General features: G+C 34.9%; 3 protein-coding genes across 4 annotated transcripts; 2 read left to right on the forward strand and 1 right to left on the reverse strand.

Moving 5' to 3' along the window:
• On the forward strand, positions 1-5,052 carry LOC132181272 (low affinity sulfate transporter 3). Its single transcript, XM_088513059.1, has 12 exons — positions 1-455; positions 594-642; positions 792-999; positions 1,096-1,270; positions 1,441-1,506; positions 1,610-1,844; positions 1,933-2,055; positions 2,183-2,469; positions 3,925-4,115; positions 4,214-4,299; positions 4,399-4,475; positions 4,677-5,052. The coding sequence occupies exons 1-12, from the start codon at positions 120-122 to the stop codon at positions 4,827-4,829; spliced, it is 1,986 nt and encodes a 661-aa protein (XP_088369185.1). The 5' UTR covers positions 1-119; the 3' UTR covers positions 4,830-5,052.
• A 428-nt stretch (positions 5,053-5,480) lies between these two features.
• Positions 5,481-6,983, forward strand: LOC132166877 (zinc finger CCCH domain protein). Its single transcript, XM_059577723.2, has 2 exons — positions 5,481-5,662; positions 6,677-6,983. The coding sequence occupies exons 1-2, from the start codon at positions 5,483-5,485 to the stop codon at positions 6,815-6,817; spliced, it is 321 nt and encodes a 106-aa protein (XP_059433706.2). The 5' UTR covers positions 5,481-5,482; the 3' UTR covers positions 6,818-6,983.
• Positions 6,984-8,216: 1,233 nt separating this feature from the next.
• On the reverse strand, positions 8,217-14,893 carry LOC132170565 (uncharacterized). 2 transcript variants are annotated; one of them, XM_059581622.2, is made up of 21 exons: positions 14,846-14,893; positions 13,435-13,578; positions 13,175-13,351; positions 12,247-12,453; positions 12,014-12,148; positions 11,672-11,793; positions 11,427-11,556; positions 11,206-11,312; positions 11,022-11,108; positions 10,824-10,937; positions 10,638-10,745; positions 10,460-10,549; positions 10,232-10,345; positions 9,931-10,044; positions 9,652-9,834; positions 9,434-9,551; positions 9,279-9,350; positions 9,048-9,128; positions 8,803-8,909; positions 8,601-8,695; positions 8,217-8,439 (listed from the first exon to the last, which is right to left on the reverse strand). In XM_059581622.2, the coding sequence occupies exons 2-20, from the start codon at positions 13,576-13,578 to the stop codon at positions 8,608-8,610; spliced, it is 2,298 nt and encodes a 765-aa protein (XP_059437605.2). In that variant the 5' UTR covers positions 14,846-14,893; the 3' UTR covers positions 8,217-8,439; positions 8,601-8,607. The 2 variants fall into 2 exon arrangements, with proteins under 2 accessions (XP_059437605.2, XP_088369184.1); XM_088513058.1 differs by lacking the exons at positions 10,460-10,549; positions 10,638-10,745; positions 10,824-10,937.
• Between the last annotated feature and the right edge of the window lie 3,491 nt (positions 14,894-18,384).

Raw genomic sequence — 18,384 nt, forward strand, 5'->3', positions numbered from 1 at the left:
AGAAGTCCTACTTCGTGCAATCCATTTTTATTAAAGCATAAAGCGTACGGAGTACATAACTAACTCTCTGGAGGTACATAACAAGAAACGTTCTCCCAAACACTTCAATCGAAAAAACCATGACTTCTGCTCCAACTGGACAGAGCTTCAGTGTGGAGGAGGAGCAGCATCTGGAGATAGAGGATTCGGGTCGGGTTCAGAGGGGTGAATGGGTGCTCAATTCTCCTGACCCACCTGGGATATGTTATGAGCTCATAGGCTCAATCAAAGAGACAGTATTTCCTCATAGAAACAAGCAGTCTTCATCGTCCAAGAAGAGAACTCCATGGAAATGTGCAGTTTCATTCCTTCAGGGTGTGTTTCCAATCCTCAGCTGGGGAAAGAATTACAAGGTATCAAATTTCAAAAACGATTTGATGGCAGGTCTCACACTTGCTAGCCTTAGCATTCCTCAGGTACACACAAGTTAGTCCAGATCATCATCGACTTATATATATATATGGGTTTTTTTTTTTTGGATGAACTATATAGTTTTATGAAATCACCCTTGATCATCATTTTACTAATCACTCTTTTTATGAAATCTCTTGCAGAGTATAGGATACGCTAGTTTAGCAAAGCTTGATCCTCAATATGGCCTGTGTAAGTGTATATTATATGATCTGATGTGATCATTCTTTCAGAGTTCAGACCCAGTGACATAATAGTGGTGGAGAAAGAAACAAATGTTAATTCTGAATCAGAATCATTCTATGAAGTTATTTTTGATTTGGGTTATTTGCATTATTTAGATACAAGCATTGTGCCGCCTCTGATTTATGCTCTAATGGGGAGTTCAAGAGAGCTAGCCATTGGACCAGTAGCTGTTGTTTCCATGTTGCTGGCCTCCTTGGTTCAGAAAATACAAGATCCTGTGGCTGATCCCATTGCCTACAGGAAGCTTATTTTCACAGTGACCTTCTTCGCTGGAACTTTCCAAGCTGCATTCGGAATGTTCAGGTAATCATGATTACTCTTATTTTTCCTTGTCAACTATAAATATTTCTTGTTTCTCCTAAGAAGTAGTTAGTTTTTGTCTCCAATGTATGTCTGCAGATTGGGCTTCCTCGTTGATTTCTTTTCACATGCTGCTATTGTTGGATTCATGGCGGGTGCAGCCATTATCATTGGTCTTCAACAACTAAAAGGGCTACTTGGGTTTAGTCACTTCACCACCAACACTGATTTAGTGTCTGTCCTAGAGTCTGTTTTTAAATCACTTCACAGTGAGGTAAGTTTACATTTGGGGGAATTCTGTTCTAAGTTTACATTCATATATATGAAGAAATGATTAATGAAAAGTGCTAAAATAAGGGGTATTTGTTGTTTTTATTTTTGCTCTCTTTATGTTTACTTGATTAAGTTGACAGTTCCATCTCTCCCCTGTGCTTTCATTGACAGTGGTATCCTCTGAATTTCCTCCTTGGTTGTTCATTCCTGATCTTCCTCCTACTCACCAGGTTTATAGTAAGTGATAATTTAATCCTTGCATGATCACCATTTCTCCTCTAAGGCACCTTTGTTTTCTGTTTTGTTAATCAAGTCTTGATAAACCCCATCATATTTGCAGGGCAGAAGAAACAAAAAGCTCTTCTGGTTGCCCGCAATTGCTCCTCTTATATCAGTTATATTATCCACTTTGATAGTGTTTTTGACAAAAGCTGATAAGCATGGAGTTAAGATAGTAAAACATATCAAAAGTGGCCTAAATCCAAGCTCAATTCATCAGTTACAACTCAACGGCCCACATGTTGGAGAAGCAGCAAAAGTTGGACTAATTTCTGCAATTATTGCTCTCACGGCATGTCCTCATTCCTTTTCTCCATATATTGTCTACTTTAATTTTGACTGTAAATTGTTTTAACAATTATCTGACATGACCACCTCAGGAAGCCGTTGCTGTTGGCCGATCTTTTGCTACCATTAGAGGCTACCACATTGATGGGAACAAGGAAATGGTAGCCATGGGCTTCATGAACATAGCAGGATCTTTTTCTTCATGCTATGTGGCAACTGGTGAGCTCTCCTCATAACTTTTTCTCTCTAATATATACTGATCTTGCATACCAATTAAGCTAACAAAGTATTAATCAATACTTTAATAATTTAATCAATACTTTAATATATCTATGAAATTCTGCAGGTTCGTTCTCCCGAACAGCAGTAAATTTCAGCGCGGGATGTCAAACAGTAGTATCAAATATAGTGATGGCCATTACTGTGCTTGTATCAATGGAATTGCTCACTAGGCTTTTGTATTTCACTCCAATTGCCATCCTTGCTTCAATCATTCTATCTGCACTTCCTGGGCTTATTGACATAAATGAAGCTTACTATATCTGGAAGGTTGACAAGCTAGATTTCCTTGCATGTTTGGGTGCATTTCTTGGGGTCCTGTTTGCATCGGTTGAGGTTGGTCTAATGGCTGCGGTAATGTTCAAACTTTTTATCATTATTATTATTATCCTTTCAACTTCTCAAGTCTAGTGTGAATATGTCGGATGGGATTCATTTTACTGTATATGTTTTTGGATTCATGCTAGTAGAATAACGTTAAATGAACCATGTACTCTCATCATTGGTGGTTCCATTACATTTACATAATTGAGATCAATAATGGATTCATGCTAGTGGGTGCTCACTTTCTTTTTTTTTTGTATCGTCAGAGCATTTATGGGTATATATATATATATATATATATATATATATATTTCTTTTAAATCTAATAAAACTCATAAAAAATACTCATTTAACAAGCCCATTTTTTTACTTTATATTTAACGCTTGTCGTATACGCGCAACTGAAGTCAACCTATTTTGGCGTATTCTGCTGTTCATGATGTGCATCCATCACTTTCAAGGTCTGCCAAGCTTGCTTTATGGATAAGGTAGGAGCCCAGTGAGCCACGCGTGTCTCTGATGTATAGAAGTACAGAACATGTTCTCTGGAAAGTACTGATTTTAGAACACATCATCTATACATGTAGCATTATTTGTACCTTCAACATCTTAGAGTCTCTGACAACTTGTTACATGCAATTTAACCCGCAACATTAGGTTGAGTATGGGATTAAATGGATGGTAGGTTGTAGCTTTGTAGTCAAGTCTCATAAGGAGCTACCTATAAGCTTAATTAAAATGTCTTGATATTATGTATGCGTCTAGTGTTAAGTCATTGAATACTACTAGGTAAGTGGAGTAGCTAAAAAAAATTGGCTATCATCAAGTCAGTATCAATAGAGTGGGATGTCATGAATGTTGGATCGATGCAGAGCATGATAGTATGTTACAATCTTAAGTATTCCGCATTGATTAAGTGAAATTCTAACCATGTGTATATAAATTTTTAGACACACTCTTTGCAAGCCGATTTTCTCTTAAGTAGCATGGACATCTGACTTAGCGAAAGTATTAGCCGCACTTGCACTATCACTTCAAAAGAACAAATCAATTTGGAGATTCCTCATAATCACTTATAAAACCTAGTTTCACCTAATAAGTAAGCTTTGTGTACTTTGCACTTATGAGTGTTTTTATAAAACACCAACTCTATATGATCGGCTACTCATCTTCTCAATGTAGGACCGATGGATGTTACAATCTTCCCCCATTAAACCCTCTTATAGCCCTGATACCATTTATAACAAATTAGGAAAAACGTTAATCATATCTGCGTTATCACCTCAAAATAATTAGTCAATTTAATTGTGTTTAATGGATTACATTGAGCTTAATTGATAACTGAGGGGGTATTTCTACATTGTAAATGGGACACAAATCACACATGTTTAATGGATTACATTCAAATCACAAGTGTTTCATCTTTGCCTTCACCTTAATTACTGTCTGCAATACTTACTGATGATCTTTTTGATGGGGCTGCAGGTAACAATCTCATTTGCGAAATTATTGCTAAGATCAATTCGACCCGGCATAGAAGAACTAGGGAGACTTCCTGGAACCGATATCTTCTGTGACATCAGTCAATATCCGATGGCCATTAAGATTCCAGCCATTGTGATCATCCGTGTCAACTCTGCCTTATGCTTTGCCAATGCCAATTTCATAAGAGAAAGGTATATATATATGTATGCATTTGTGCACATGTGAGACACAGAGAAGGGGTGCAAGCTGAACTTTATCTATATGTGATGAATATTGCCACTTATTTCAGGATAGTGAGATGGGTGACAGAAGAAGAAAACAAAGCGAAAGAAAATGGGAAGGGAAGCGTTGAAGCTCTAATCCTTGACATGTCCAGTAAGTTTTGTAATATATCCAAACACCAAATAGGAATTAATTCTGTCTCAATGATATCCTCATGATCATGACTAACTCGAATTCCTCGTCTTATAACAGACATGATGAACATTGACACTTCAGGAATATGTGCACTAGAGGAACTACATAGGAAGTTGGTTTCTGATGGCATACAAGTAAGGAATTTGTCATATTATATGTTCGTTTTGTTAGGAGAGTAATGTGGGCTTGTCCCACATTGCTAGTATTTTAAAGTACTGATTAAGTGATTAAATTTATCTCTTCCTATCAGTTTAAACTTTTAGAATAACCGGTAGTTTAACACGTTTTACTTGGTCTCTAAGCCTTAACAATGATGTCTATTTGTGTGTTTCCAGTTAGCTCTTGCCAATCCGAGGTTGCAGGTGATTCACAAGCTGAAGTTGGGTAAATTTGTAGATAAAATTGGAAGAGGATGGGTTTTCCTCACCATCGGCGAAGCTGTAGATGCATGTCCGGTTTCTGAATTGGTTTGTCTTAGCAGCTGTTGATGGCTTTATGATCGTGCGATCGGCTAATTTTGTAATATAATCACCCTAAAGAAACTCACTACACTACCACATGTTGTGACCATGAAACCAGGGGAAAAAAAAGAGTGCACTACGGTTTGCTAAAAAGTTTTCAAATTTAAGATAATTCTGTATGTATGTCTATATATATTTGGTTTGAGAGAAAAAAACATTAAATGATACAAGACATTTAAAGAGTTTTGGATGAGGAGAGTCCACATGAACAAAAGAGAGAAAATAATGGAAGCGTTTATATATAATGTCAACTCGCACCAAGTTATTGCTTTAACGTAGTATTTGAGTGTATGTTCTAGTACGACGTGCATAAGTGTACGTGTGATAGTGGGCTGTAAGGCGTGTTGATGATAAATCATTATAAATTTGTAGTAAATTATTATTAGATTTTGATCCAATCGTGATTTTAAAAATTATATCAATTTTAAGTGGACACGAAGAAGACACAAGGGTGACATCTGTTATTTCTCAATGATTACCATTCAATTTGTATTTTCATATTACAATTTATCAAAAATTGGATTAAGTCCATCTAAAAGAGCTTTGAAAAAAAAAAAGAAAAAAGAGGGAGCAAGCGGTGTCGTTTATTGCAAGTAAAGCGTAATATATAAGGCCTCCGTATGGTAAACGAGGATAAAGATCGCAAGAGCACTGAATCACACAGACGATCCGTTTTTGGCAGAAAAGAAAGGAAAAGAATTATGGGGGCGGAAGCAGAAGAGCGGGAAAAGCAGGGAACTGAGAAGCCAAAGCCCAATCCCATCACGCAGGCTCAGTTTCTATCTTGGAAGCGACAGAAGGTCAGTAATTTAATTTTTTTTTTTTTTTCTCAAACTTTCCCTAGGGTTTTCCTTTTTTTCCGCTCTTTAGGTTAAATTGTTGATCCAACTCATTACAATTTTATTTCAATAATTTCCTCTAATTGAATGTGTTATTACTACTATTTTTTTTCCATGTTAATTACAGATGGACTAGTCGGAATTTAAGAAAAGCGCTAGTAATGAATAGGGAAGATTAGCCTATGGCGCAATTGATTTTATCTTTAGGTAGTTGTAGGAATGTTGGGATTTAGTGATCTTAGTTGAGATATGCTATAGGAGTATATTAGTGATTGGGTGATGTTGGTTTGGATGCTTCAATTGTTTCCTTTGATATGGGGCCATTGCACACATGCTCCCATTGATGAGTGGCATTTCCAAGAGGGTTCTTTAGGAGGTAAAAGGGTAGGAATGGGATGGTGGGCAACCTAACGGAGGTCCTTTGGCAGGCAACTTGGAGAAGGGTATACCCTGTTAACCCCATAGAGATAGGTCTTGCTCCACTGCAATATGAGTGTAGTGGGATCAAATCCCAAGCATTGAGCGAGTAGAACAAGTGCATATACCCTTCAATCTTCATTCACCGGCAGTGGTGGAATGGGGTTTTTCTATTTATTTAATATGCATTTGATTACTCTGCTTTCTATGTTTTGCTTTGTATTTGGTTTTCAATATCAGAGCCTGTTAGTTTTCATACCACCCCCCTCTTGCCAAAATTTAGTAGCTCGCCCTGTCCCACTGCTTCCCCGCAAATTCATACTATTAGTAAGACAAGGCTTAGATGTTGTGGAGAAACAATGAATCACATAATAAGAGTGAAATGCTCATCTTGGATCTGATTGATTGCTACGTAGAATTGCATGTTTTGAAGTGCCTAGCCACTGAGTCCCGTTTCCTTGACAGCCTTAGGACTTGAGTTACACAATCCCACTCACATTTCTCTTTCTTTTTCTGAGATTCCTATATATCCATAGTTACATAGGTACTTTAATGCAGGATGCGGATGCATCAGCTAGAAAAGCTGAAGCAACAAGGAAACGTGCAGAGGATATTGCTGCTGGAACAGTCCAAATGAATGGCCGGGAGCTGTTTCTACATGAGCCTTGGGTTTTTGATGACCCTCATTATTGGTCTTAATGAAGGATTACATATGCTACTTTGTGTATTTAAATAAAGGCTTACTCCTATGATTAAATTGTTATAACAAGGATTACATTTGAAATTCAGCTATATGGTCCTGATATCTTACTTGGGATGTATGGTGATTCGAACTCAATTCAAGACATAAGGTATTCAACCTCTATTGATATCTCACATCCGGCTTACATCCAGTTACTGATATCCCCAGTTAAAGACTTGGATGGTCAAAATTTAATAATAGCATTTTTACACAAACAACATCATCTGACCAAAAGCTAAACAAATGCCGTTTGTTTTCAAGAGAAAAAGATGCTTACTTTGGAGGGACGTAAGGCTTTGAGGAGTGAGAAGCGAGAGGGAGATTTGGGGGAGAGAGGATTATTGCAGAGCTGGAACAATCTGGGGCTGTTGTTTTTCTTTGGGGTGGTTGAAGTTTTGATTTGGAGTTTTGAGCTATTGGGCAATCAGGAAGTGGGTGTTGTGGAGGTTCAGCTTTGGAGCCTGCGGCTCAAGACTGGTTGAGACTGCAAGCAAGGCATGGATGGGTTGGAGAAAAGCCCGAACTTGGAGCAGATTTTAAGGCTTTGAATGGCATTGCTATTCTCGCAATTATGCTGCTGAAGATGTTTCTCTGATAACACTTCGTTTGTTTCTCTATCTTTGGGGATGGATGTGCAGAAGGCTCTAGTCCAGCCACTCACCATTTTTTTCAGTCTCAAGTTCTCTCAGTTTGTTCTGCTAAAGAGGGTTTGTTTGTTTCTCCATCTTCGGGAATGGATTTGCAGAAGGCTCTTAAGTACCCACTCACCAATTTTTCATGGTCTCAAGCTCTATTAGTCTCTATTCTCCTAAAGGGGTTTTCTAGAAAGGAACGTAAGAATCTTCATATTAGAGAGGGACTCCATTATTCTTAGCCCTAGTGTATCAATTATGGTGTACAAGTGGTGTGCTCTAATATATGGGCTCTTCGATGCATTGTGCTTATGACCCTAATCAGAAAGCTATGGTGGCGTACCAAGTATGGTTCAGAAGAGATTGAAGATCTTATGTCTCGAATTGATTCTGAATCATCGTACATCATGAGTGAGATATCATGACCAAAAGTAGAAATCTTGGGAGTCATTTACCATTTCTATCTCGTTTTCTAACCGTATTTTGAGGAATTTACCTTGAATAAGACTATCCTTTGTGTTTCTAGAAACTTATGGAGTCAAGGTACATTATCTTTTACCAATCCTCATGATGTCTTTTTGGATAACGTAATCCTCATCATGCCACAACTTAATTTTTGTTGCTTTTTCAACATTAGCATGCCTGAAGGATGGAAGTTGAGCTTTTGGTAGTCATACTGAGTTTAAAGCTTCACAACCAATTATAGCCAATTTCAAAAAAAAAAAAAAAAGGGGGAAAAAAAGAGCATATTATTGACATCATGCGGTAGATATAAGAAACAAGTTTGTTTAGCTCACAATCAGATTGGAAAAATAGTATCAAAGTTGATAAATAGCGCCTAATCATAGAAATATGATGCAATAAGTCCCATCTTGAAGATAAACAAACTCGCCTCAAAACTTCAAAAGCTAACATTGACTCATCTAACCCGCACGATGTACCATTGCCTGTGACAATCAAGGATAATAGATCAGACAAGCTAATTAAATATATTGTATACCTGCGAGGATTTTGCATTGTCAAACTTTTTAATGTGCAGAAATAGCATTACTCTTCATATAAAAGATCAAAAAGAAGAAACACAAAGTATATATGTGAAATCAATTACCTTGCAACTAGCATGAGGCAAATAGCCGAAGATGAGGGTCAACAGGTAGACCAATCCCCTCAAATGTTGGATCATAAACAGCGTTCTTGGTTGGCCTGCTCCCATACAACTTTTGATCAGTTTGGATTTCATAAAGTGAACTGAAAAGAGAACACTGAAAACCCTAATTGATGATACAAGAAAAAGTGATTTTTCATATAACCTTGTATAAGAAGGATTGGAAAGAATAGAGTTTTGGACTTCATTTCCTTCAGATTGAGAAGTCCTCTCCTCATCTTGTAAACTCCTTTCTCCCCATATTGTTTCGATCTACATTCAATCAAATCCAGAGAAGATGCCTCATAATTATTTTACGTAGAATGCTAACAAGCTTAAAGCTTTAACATATATAATAGGAGAAAAAAAGTTGCTTTTTCTTTTAATCTTTTGGTGCTCAGTAAGTGATACCATGGAGCGTTTAGACGACAACGATGATTCTCCCAACAGATGTCGTTTTGCTGCCCGTCTATGTCCTTCCACCAGTCCTTTCTAAAATTGATATTTTCAAACATAATATTATGTCATCAAGGAGAGACCAAACTAAAGCTTGGGCACGATCAAATTACAGAGATACGTAACATATTTTGTACTCTTTTTTTTTTGACCAAAACTATTGTACAACAATGTAGAGAATAATACCTCTTTGAAGCCTCTCAGTGATGTTTCACTTAGATCAGAGATTGCCACTCTGTTCTTTCCACCCCCAATTTCCTGTCGAGAAGATTGTAGTGAGCTAGTAACAAAGTAGAAGAAGGAAATTTCTCCAATAATGTCTAAAAAAAAAAAAGGCTTACTCGTTCAGTTTGTAAGTTCAGGATTTGCGTTTGCTGAGCATTTGTGCCAGAACTGAGGTAGGGGATATTTTGTCTACCAGTTTGATTCAACAATCCGTGGGTTTGGATGGTCTGTAAACTATAGGAGAAATTTATTTATTTTATAGATATTTGCAGTTTTAAAGAGCTGACCCAAAAAAATAAAAACAAAAATAAAGGAAGAAAACTCAGGTACATACCTAAAAGGAGTTGAAGAGTCAGGGAGCAAGATGTTGTGATGCTGAGGATCAATTCCAATAGCTGTCTCAGTAACTTGATTGAGCCTTTGATGCAGAGATGATTGTTGGGGCCGCATGGAGCTACAAAATTGTGAATCCTGGAATTGCTCAAATAGATGCTGATGATCATACAACCTTGTAGCCCTAAGAATTAAAAAATAAAAAATAAAAAATAAAAAATTAACACATATTGCTAATGTTATATACTACTTTATCTGAAGTTTATAGAATGTTAGGTACCTTGGCAATGCAGCAGGTCCAGATGCTATGGAGTTATGTTGCAGAGGGTTACATACACAAGGTGTCATTGAGACTTGGTTAGATTGTTCATAATGATCCAGTAGCTGTGAGCGCCTATATTCAAAAAGCAGACAATAATGATAAGCATGTAAGGAAAGCTATATATATATATATATATATATATATATATATATATATATATATATCAGACACCAGATTTTGATCTTTGATCATCCATTGTTACCAGTCTTAATGGTGTTTCTCTTTCAGATTTATGAGGCTTAATGCAGAGGTTACCTACCCAGAAAGCATGATTGGTTCAGGTAGCATGGAAGCACCAAGTTGTGGATTAAACACATTAGGCATCAAGTGGGTTGATTGATTAAGCTGTTGACGACCACAGAACTGTTGGAGCCTAGACTCAAAAATGCAGATAACAATCAGTTCATCAACATGGTGTATATATATATATATATATATAACTTGTCTTCACTGAAAAGATGGGAAAGATGGAAAGGAAAATTGGGACCTAGAAGGCATTGAAGATCCAGGTAGTAAGGAGTTTTGTGTTGTCCAGAGTTGGTTAGGTTGTTGGTGATAATTTGCAAGTTGAGGAGGTCTACAATGGAGAAAAATGAACCCCTTAGCTACAGTGAGAAATGTTTATCTTTCATAGATAGAAACATTTGTAGTAAATTAACGAGTACCTGGCCAAGATAGAAAGCTCAGGCAGCATTGAGTTATAGCCTTGTGGATCGTATACATTAGGCGGCACTGGAACTTGATCAAACTGATGATGTAAGAAACTTCTTGGCCTATAATTGGAAAATATGATGACAGCAATCAAGGCTAAAGTTCTCAATATAAACTAGACAAAAAGGTGGATAAGATACCTAAAAGGCATAGAAAGGCCAGGAAGCATGGAGTAATGACATTGAGGATCAAAAACACTTGTCGTTTGGGGGGCTTGGTTAAGCTGTTGTAGCTGATTAGAAGACTGCTGGGGCCTAAACCCCAGAAGTATGTATTAGTAAATATCCTTGGAAACATAACATGTATGCCTGTTTGATAAACAACTACTTAGAAAGTACCTTAAAAATGCATAAGATTGAGGTTGCATGAAGTTGATACATTGACTGTCATACACATTAGCTGTCATGAATTCATTAGCTTGGGGCCTGAAATTAAAGATTAAATATTAAATCAGAACAAGCAAGTCAACATAGTAGGCAAAAAAAAAAAAAAAAAAACCAAGAAGAATGACAAGCCATATACCCCAGTGGAGAAAAAGGTCTGTAAGGTGTGTTCTGGTTGTGGGGGAGTAAAGTGGCCTGTTGTTGGTTTATTAGCAATGGTCTCTGACTTGTTACTCCAAACCCCATCTGCTCATTGTGAACAAATTTGACATGGTCAAACTAACATGAAATAAGTAAAGCCTAATAAAGCAGACATTGATGTAGAACAAAGATTTTAAGGATCAAATAATAGTACTCAACCGGATTTTGAGGGAATAAAGTTGGGCAGAGTGACTGTTGCTGGCTGATGCTGCTGAAATTGTTGCTTGTGATGTTTTTTGCTATTTGATTGTTTGTGCTACATTCATTGAGTGGACGCATACTTTGAGGCCTATGACGATAAAGTGATATTGAACATAAATCAGGCAGAAAAGAGGAAAAGAGGATGGAAGAATAAAAATTAACATCAGTATGAGGTTGAAATGAGCATCAGGTTGGTGCCATACAGAGGCATATGCTCAATTTGAGGGACATTTTCAGGCCGAGCATTCATCAGCTGATTGGGATATATCACTTCATGAGCTTGAAATGACTGAACTGCTCCATCAAATGCCAGCAGCCCCCCCACCTGATCATGATCATAGCCAGTGGTGATCTTTTGCTTTACACACACAATCAATGACTTTGAAACAACTACCAAAAAGAAAAGACTTAGAACTATAAACCTTAAAAAGATAGATAAAATTAAAGCACATGTATATCATTTTATAATACACAGTTGCTATAAAATGTGGTTATAATGTTCTTGTGAAAGGAGAACTGAAGAACGATGAACTGGTTTGCCTTACATTTGGAGAGGTAGCAAGTGAAGTATTAAAGCACTCTAAACTTGAAAGTGCAGATTGCTTGAGGTTCTGGCTGGAGCCTTCACTGTTTAGACAGGACCAGTTACTTCCACCCAATGATCTTAGCTCTGCTTTCTCCTGGTAACAATAAATTAAAAATAAAAAATAAAAAATAAGAAGAGAAAAAGGCATATCATTGTATAAACTAGTTATATCTGTCATGTATAAAGATTTACCATTGTTGGAGGATGAGGTTGTGGCTCTCCCATTAATGTACTATTCAAGGAGGATTGTCCCAATTGTTGCAAGCTTGGAGTACTAACAACTGCAGGGCTAGGGTCTTCAGAAGTATTGTAGGCATGTTGAGAATAGTTGGAATTTTGGTTCCCCACATTAGGTTTAGGCTGAGAATATCCACCTGGTGATTGGAGCTCCGCATAGTCCTGGTCAATTAATGAAAAAACTTAATGATCATAGCAATGTAGCTTAAAAAATGTTCTAACTAATACGCACGATTGAGATGGAGTTCTTAGGTTTGATTCAACCTAGATGTTCAGAGCAAATTCCTATCCATATTCACACACAAACTGTGAAAGGGCTGACAATTCGTGTTGACATACTGAATTTGTGCCAAGTCAACTTGAATTAGATTCATTTAATTAAACAGGTCAAACTCCTCAATCATAACATAACCCATTTAAATTTAACAAGTGACACGGCACGGCCTATTAACCCCTTTAATAAACAGGTCGTATTGAGTTAACCAAAACACGTATATATAAATTTAAAAATAATAATAATAATAATAATAATAATTTATATGAATTTTAACTTTAGTTTTTTTTTTTTTTAATTGAAAAAAATAATAATAATTTATATGGGTTGGGCGGGTTACCCATGGGTTAAGCAAGTTGATCCAAGATTGATATATTTCTTAAACAAGTTCATTTAGGTCAACCCGAATTGACTCAAAGCCGATTATACAAAATTCTAACATTTTAATTTTATGTTGAATTTGTGTTACGTTTGTAAGTCATGTCTAAAATTGACATTCCTGTATCAAAGTACTATAAAGACATATAATCATATAAATAGATTTTTCAAAGTAAAGATTGTGCAAATGAAGTATACTATCGTTGAACGGTGGCTTTGTGGTGTCTCTACCAGTGAAGGATTGAAAGATGTAGCCGGTTGTGCCAAGTTTGGAGCATGTTCAGGTTGTGGAGTGTCAGAAAGGCCGCTGCTAGTCATTGTAGACGGTGCGAGGTTTGGCTTCGAGTTTGTTCGGTTGATAAGCGGTTGATTGCTTCCAGATGAAGAACCCAACTCCACATACTCTTGCTGATATTTACATTATATCATTGGAAATAAACATTAATTAAATCTACAATATCATGCAAAATGCTTAATAATTAATTACGTACACTAGATATATTTTCCGTTGTTTCGCCCGGCTGATCATTCAAAGGCTTATGTATATGGGGATTCTCCATTAAGTTGTCATCGTCGAAGTTAAAGTCAAATTCCAAAGAAGCTTCTTCTTGACAAGTTGAGTCAGCAGTCTCCATCTGATTATAATCAATACTAACAATTTATACTCATGTAAATCATCCATTTCAATTATAAATATGTGACCAACTACCCAAAAAATGCTCTTTCATACAAACAATATGTTCAAGAAGAGAAAAAAAAAGAAGAAAAAGTGTTAGAATGTTTTCCTTGTTTAATATCTAATGCATGCTTCATGTTTACATGTTAAAATTGCTTCACCGGAACCCTCGAAGGAAGAGTTCATCCTTAAGAATACCCTCATCTGTATTAATATGTAAAGAATCTCCTTTGAAACATTTTCTTTCATATAATGTTTAAACTTTATTTCTAATAGTATGATTTCATTAATCCAACCCCCCAAGAGAACCCCAAGAAATTAAGAATTTAAGGCAAGTACTTGTAAAATAGAATTAACCTATGTAATTAGCAAGTTAATTTAAAAGCTTTACTTTTCAACACAATCTCAAACACGCTCTTAATGTCGTGCAAGCCTATAATTCAGAAAGTAGACAGTTTTAACTTTAAAATCTCTTTCTTAGGCAAGCCCTAATTTTAATTAATATACTAATAAAACCACTTATACTTTTTATGTAAGGTCTTACTTCTTAGGATATTGTCATATTTAATCAAGATTTACAGGCTGGACAGCATGGTGAAAAAGTGTTAGAAAAAGTTTGCCTTTTTGTATTTATCTTAATCATTAATACACTTGGCTGATTTTAAATGGAGGGAATATTTTGACTTAAGATTACAGGTAAGATTCAATAACTTCGTTGCTCACGTCCTTCATGGGTTTCCTTGTAAGACACAAGAAAAACAATTGAAATTGACTTCCTATGACATTTGCTAATAATGGATGATGACATGCATGATTCAAATTGGAATCCAATGCATGTGAAAGTTTGAAGAAGTTAATTAATTATATATTCATATCTCAGCAAACTGTAAGCAAAATGGGAATCAAATGGACTGAAAAAGTGTCAAATATATATAAATATAGGCCATGCATGGTGGCTTAGTTGTCGTAAAAGAATCGACAACACATTTTCTGTAGTTTTTTTAACGGTTTATATTTTTTTTTTCTTTTCCGTCAAGAACCGTATAATTTTTTTATAGCACCTAAGCCAAATCCAATTATATATCTTTCTGAAAATTTCCAATTCCACCACCATAGAAGAGAAAAAGATACCAACAAAAAAGAATATATATATATAGAGAGAGATTGACAAAGTAACATAAGTTTTCTTTTCTTTTTTTTAATTAAATTTCTCGGGTCGTTGTTACCTGTAAAGCGTTCGCGCAGATCGCTTACACAGGCACCAATTGAGGCCTGTACATGAAAAGAAAAACAATGGTGATATTAGAAGCCAAATGGTCTAGTGATCTTTAAAAGTAATTAACAGAAAAGCATGGAAAGTGAAGAAGAAATTAGGTCTCGATAAATTAAAGAGAAGCATGCCTTGAAAAGAAATTGAGAAGGAAAGAGGGGAGATCGAGTCAAAGGTTGAGATATGGGGAAGCCAATGAAAGAAGTGAACAAGAAGACAAGCATGCAGCTCTTTGCTTCTGTGAAAATTAAACCTTGGAGATAGAGCTTATTTATAGGGGAAAATAGCATTATGTGTCACAAGGATATAAGCCATGAATTAATCCTTGATTGACCAACTTTTTTATATTATAATTAACTAATACTTCTCTATTCTTCTTTATATGGTTAATTTCAAGAGGCACATTAGGCTACAAATTAAATTGTATACAAGCAAAGAACTCACTTGCACTTAAAATTTCTTCCAAACTTGTATTTTGAATGAGTTTATAAGTGAGTACACTGATAATGTAATCCTCATTAATAATTAGGTTAGAAATAATATTCTTTTTCCGTACAACCGCGGCGACGATCGAGCTTACTAATATTAATAATAATATAAGAATATCCGGGTTTAATAACAAACATGCAGATTATCAAAAGTGAAGTGCGGTTTATGTTTCTTCTTTATTAATAACTCAGTCCCGAAATGAGGGGTTTTCGGAGCAAATACGACAACAAAAAAACCAAAATAGAAAATAGAACCTCCCCAAATTTTTTTTTTTTTATTTAAAAAAAAATGGACTAAGCTAGAAACGAGACTTAAAAGAAGATTTTAAATCACTAATCGGAACAACTACGAAGAGAAACAAAATGCGAACGCTTTATGTGACCGGATTATGTACAAACAAATTAATACGATGAAGAACTTTCCAAAATAATTAACGGTAAACGACATTGATCAAGAGATAACGAACTTTAAAAATAGAAAGAAAAAAAAATTAATACTACGCAAACTCTCACTTTTACACTCTCAAGTGATTACTTCCTAATGTATCAATTATCAGGTCAACTTTTCATTAGAGGAATGCTACGGTTCTTCCATGTGTTCTCCTAGTGTTCTCGTGGTCTTACATATATATTATTTATTTTTATTTTTCTGAGGAATCGGTGAGGTAAACTTTTTCTGCTTTTTTAAAAAAACAATATCCAAATAAAATAAGGAGAACACCATTTTAATCCATTCATATATTTATTCTATTTTTGTGTAACTGTCACATAAGCATTTAAACGAAAATTGGTGTAGCATTTGGATTCGAAAAATCAAAATGGGTTGACTCTTGGATTATAGTGTGAAATTTATTAAAAACCTCCTTAATTTGTAGGATATTGTGGACAAAGTAAGGGTTTGACCTTTGGCAATGTGTCAGAGTGGACCAAGGAGACTCTCAGATTAATACTGCAAAAATAATTAATCAGATTTGTAACCGAAATCAGTCTCCAAGCTGTACCACACAAGGTTCACTTTTTACGATATAACTCCCGTTAATAATTAAAGACTCTCTCGTATATATACTATTCTGAGAAAAAAACAAAATTAGTTACAATTTTAATTTATTTTTTAATTTCAAAAAAAAATTAAGTATTTATGTTTTACTTTTTAATTTTTTTTAATTTTTTATATATGTCTGCAAGAGAGGGAGGGAGGATTCGAACTAGCGTAACCTTTGTTTCATAAGACATGATCTCCAACCAATTCAGCTATCTCTCAGTGACATATTTTACTTTAATTTTAAATAGATTCATCCAACAATTTGTACGTCGTCGTCCAATTAATTGATGGTATGCCACATCCGACTATTAGGTCGATGATAAGTGGCTTATGTTTAGCACGCACCAGCTATATGATCCATTAGGCAAATTTATCATAAATAATATATCTATTCTAATTAAAATGAAATAAAGGAAAGTTCACATACTCCCCTTAAACCACCATTTAATTGACAATATCCACCCCAATGATGAAAATACCCTTAATAAAATAAAATTATATATATTAAAAAAAAACTAAAACTAATTTTAAAAAAAAAAACCATGGTGTGGAAATTAAAAAAAAAAAATGTTTTTTTTTTCAAATTTATTAGAGTAATTTTTTTTTTTCTAATTGAAAAAAATGTAGGATCATTTTTGTCTTGTTGAAGGCCTTGGTGAGCATTGTCGCAATTGATAATTTTGGAGGACATTGTCAATTTGGCAGTAGTTTGAAGAGGGTATGTAAACTTTTCCCAAATAAAAAATAAAAGAAGTATTGTGGTGGCAGTGATGGGAGTTCTAACTTTTAGAGAGTTTTATGTGTTATATATATACGAGCCACATGTATTAATTGATTTAGGGGTTTGAAGTGACACGTTGTCAATTAATTGGACACTAAGTTGGCGGGAGACTTATTTGAAACTTAGGTGAAACTTAAAAATGTAATTGTTGTAATTGGGAACTTAAAAACTAAATTAAGACTACAAGAAAACCTAAGAACTAATTTTGATTTTCCTTCTATTTAATATAAACTTTTAAATCATAGTAAAAATTTATCACATTAGTATTCAAAATATCATAAATTGTTATATTAATAAAATTGATATAACTCAACAATTTAATGCTAGAAACCACATTTATCTCACAATGCTGATGTCTCACTCGCAAACAGCTTTTGAATTGGTCTTTATTGAAAAATATAAAAAAAGTCAATAATTATGTAGGACTATCAGGTTGTTATTATCAGATGAAAATGTGATATATAGGATTACTCATTTAATTTACAGTATCGGTAGAATTTTTAAAAATATACATGATGCATGCGGATTGTGGAGGATCCCTTTTGAGAGATGTCAAAGGGTTGTAATTACCAAATGCAACCAAAAGATCAAAGTGGCTGCCACTCGGTTTTGGATTAATTAATATTTATAGTCTATTGACAAAAGAAATTAACAATTGCACAGAGAGAGAGTTGTTCTTTAACATTACATAAGAAAAATATATTTAGTTCGAATCCTCTTTCCCCTTTAACTTGTATGGACATGTCAATATATATATATATATATATATATATATATATATATATATATATATGTGTGTGTGTGTGTGTGTAAAATAAAGATATACTTATTTTCATTTCTTTGCACGTACAATTTTTTTATTCATAGATAGTTTTTAAAACTACTATTGGATCTATCTCTCGGATCCAATGATGGTTTTAAAAGTCATCTATAAATATGAAAAAAGTGTATAAAAAAAAAAAAAGGAATAAGTGTAATATTCCTCAAATACGCGAGTGCTTTTAAAGAGTTATGACTTCTGAGAACAATTTAAGTACTAAAAACTAAGAAGTAACTGAAATGTGAGAAAGTCAAAGCTAATTGGAGACTTTATGATCAACTTGGGCCATCTGGGGGAATTTTATCAAGGATACATGCAAATTATTATTATTATTATTTATTTATTTATTTTGGTTGGATCCTAT

The sequence above is a fragment of the Corylus avellana genome, chromosome 2 (assembly GCF_965113065.1).
Source record: "Corylus avellana chromosome 2, dhCorAvel1.hap1.2, whole genome shotgun sequence".
Lineage (NCBI taxonomy): Eukaryota > Viridiplantae > Streptophyta > Magnoliopsida > Fagales > Betulaceae > Corylus > Corylus avellana.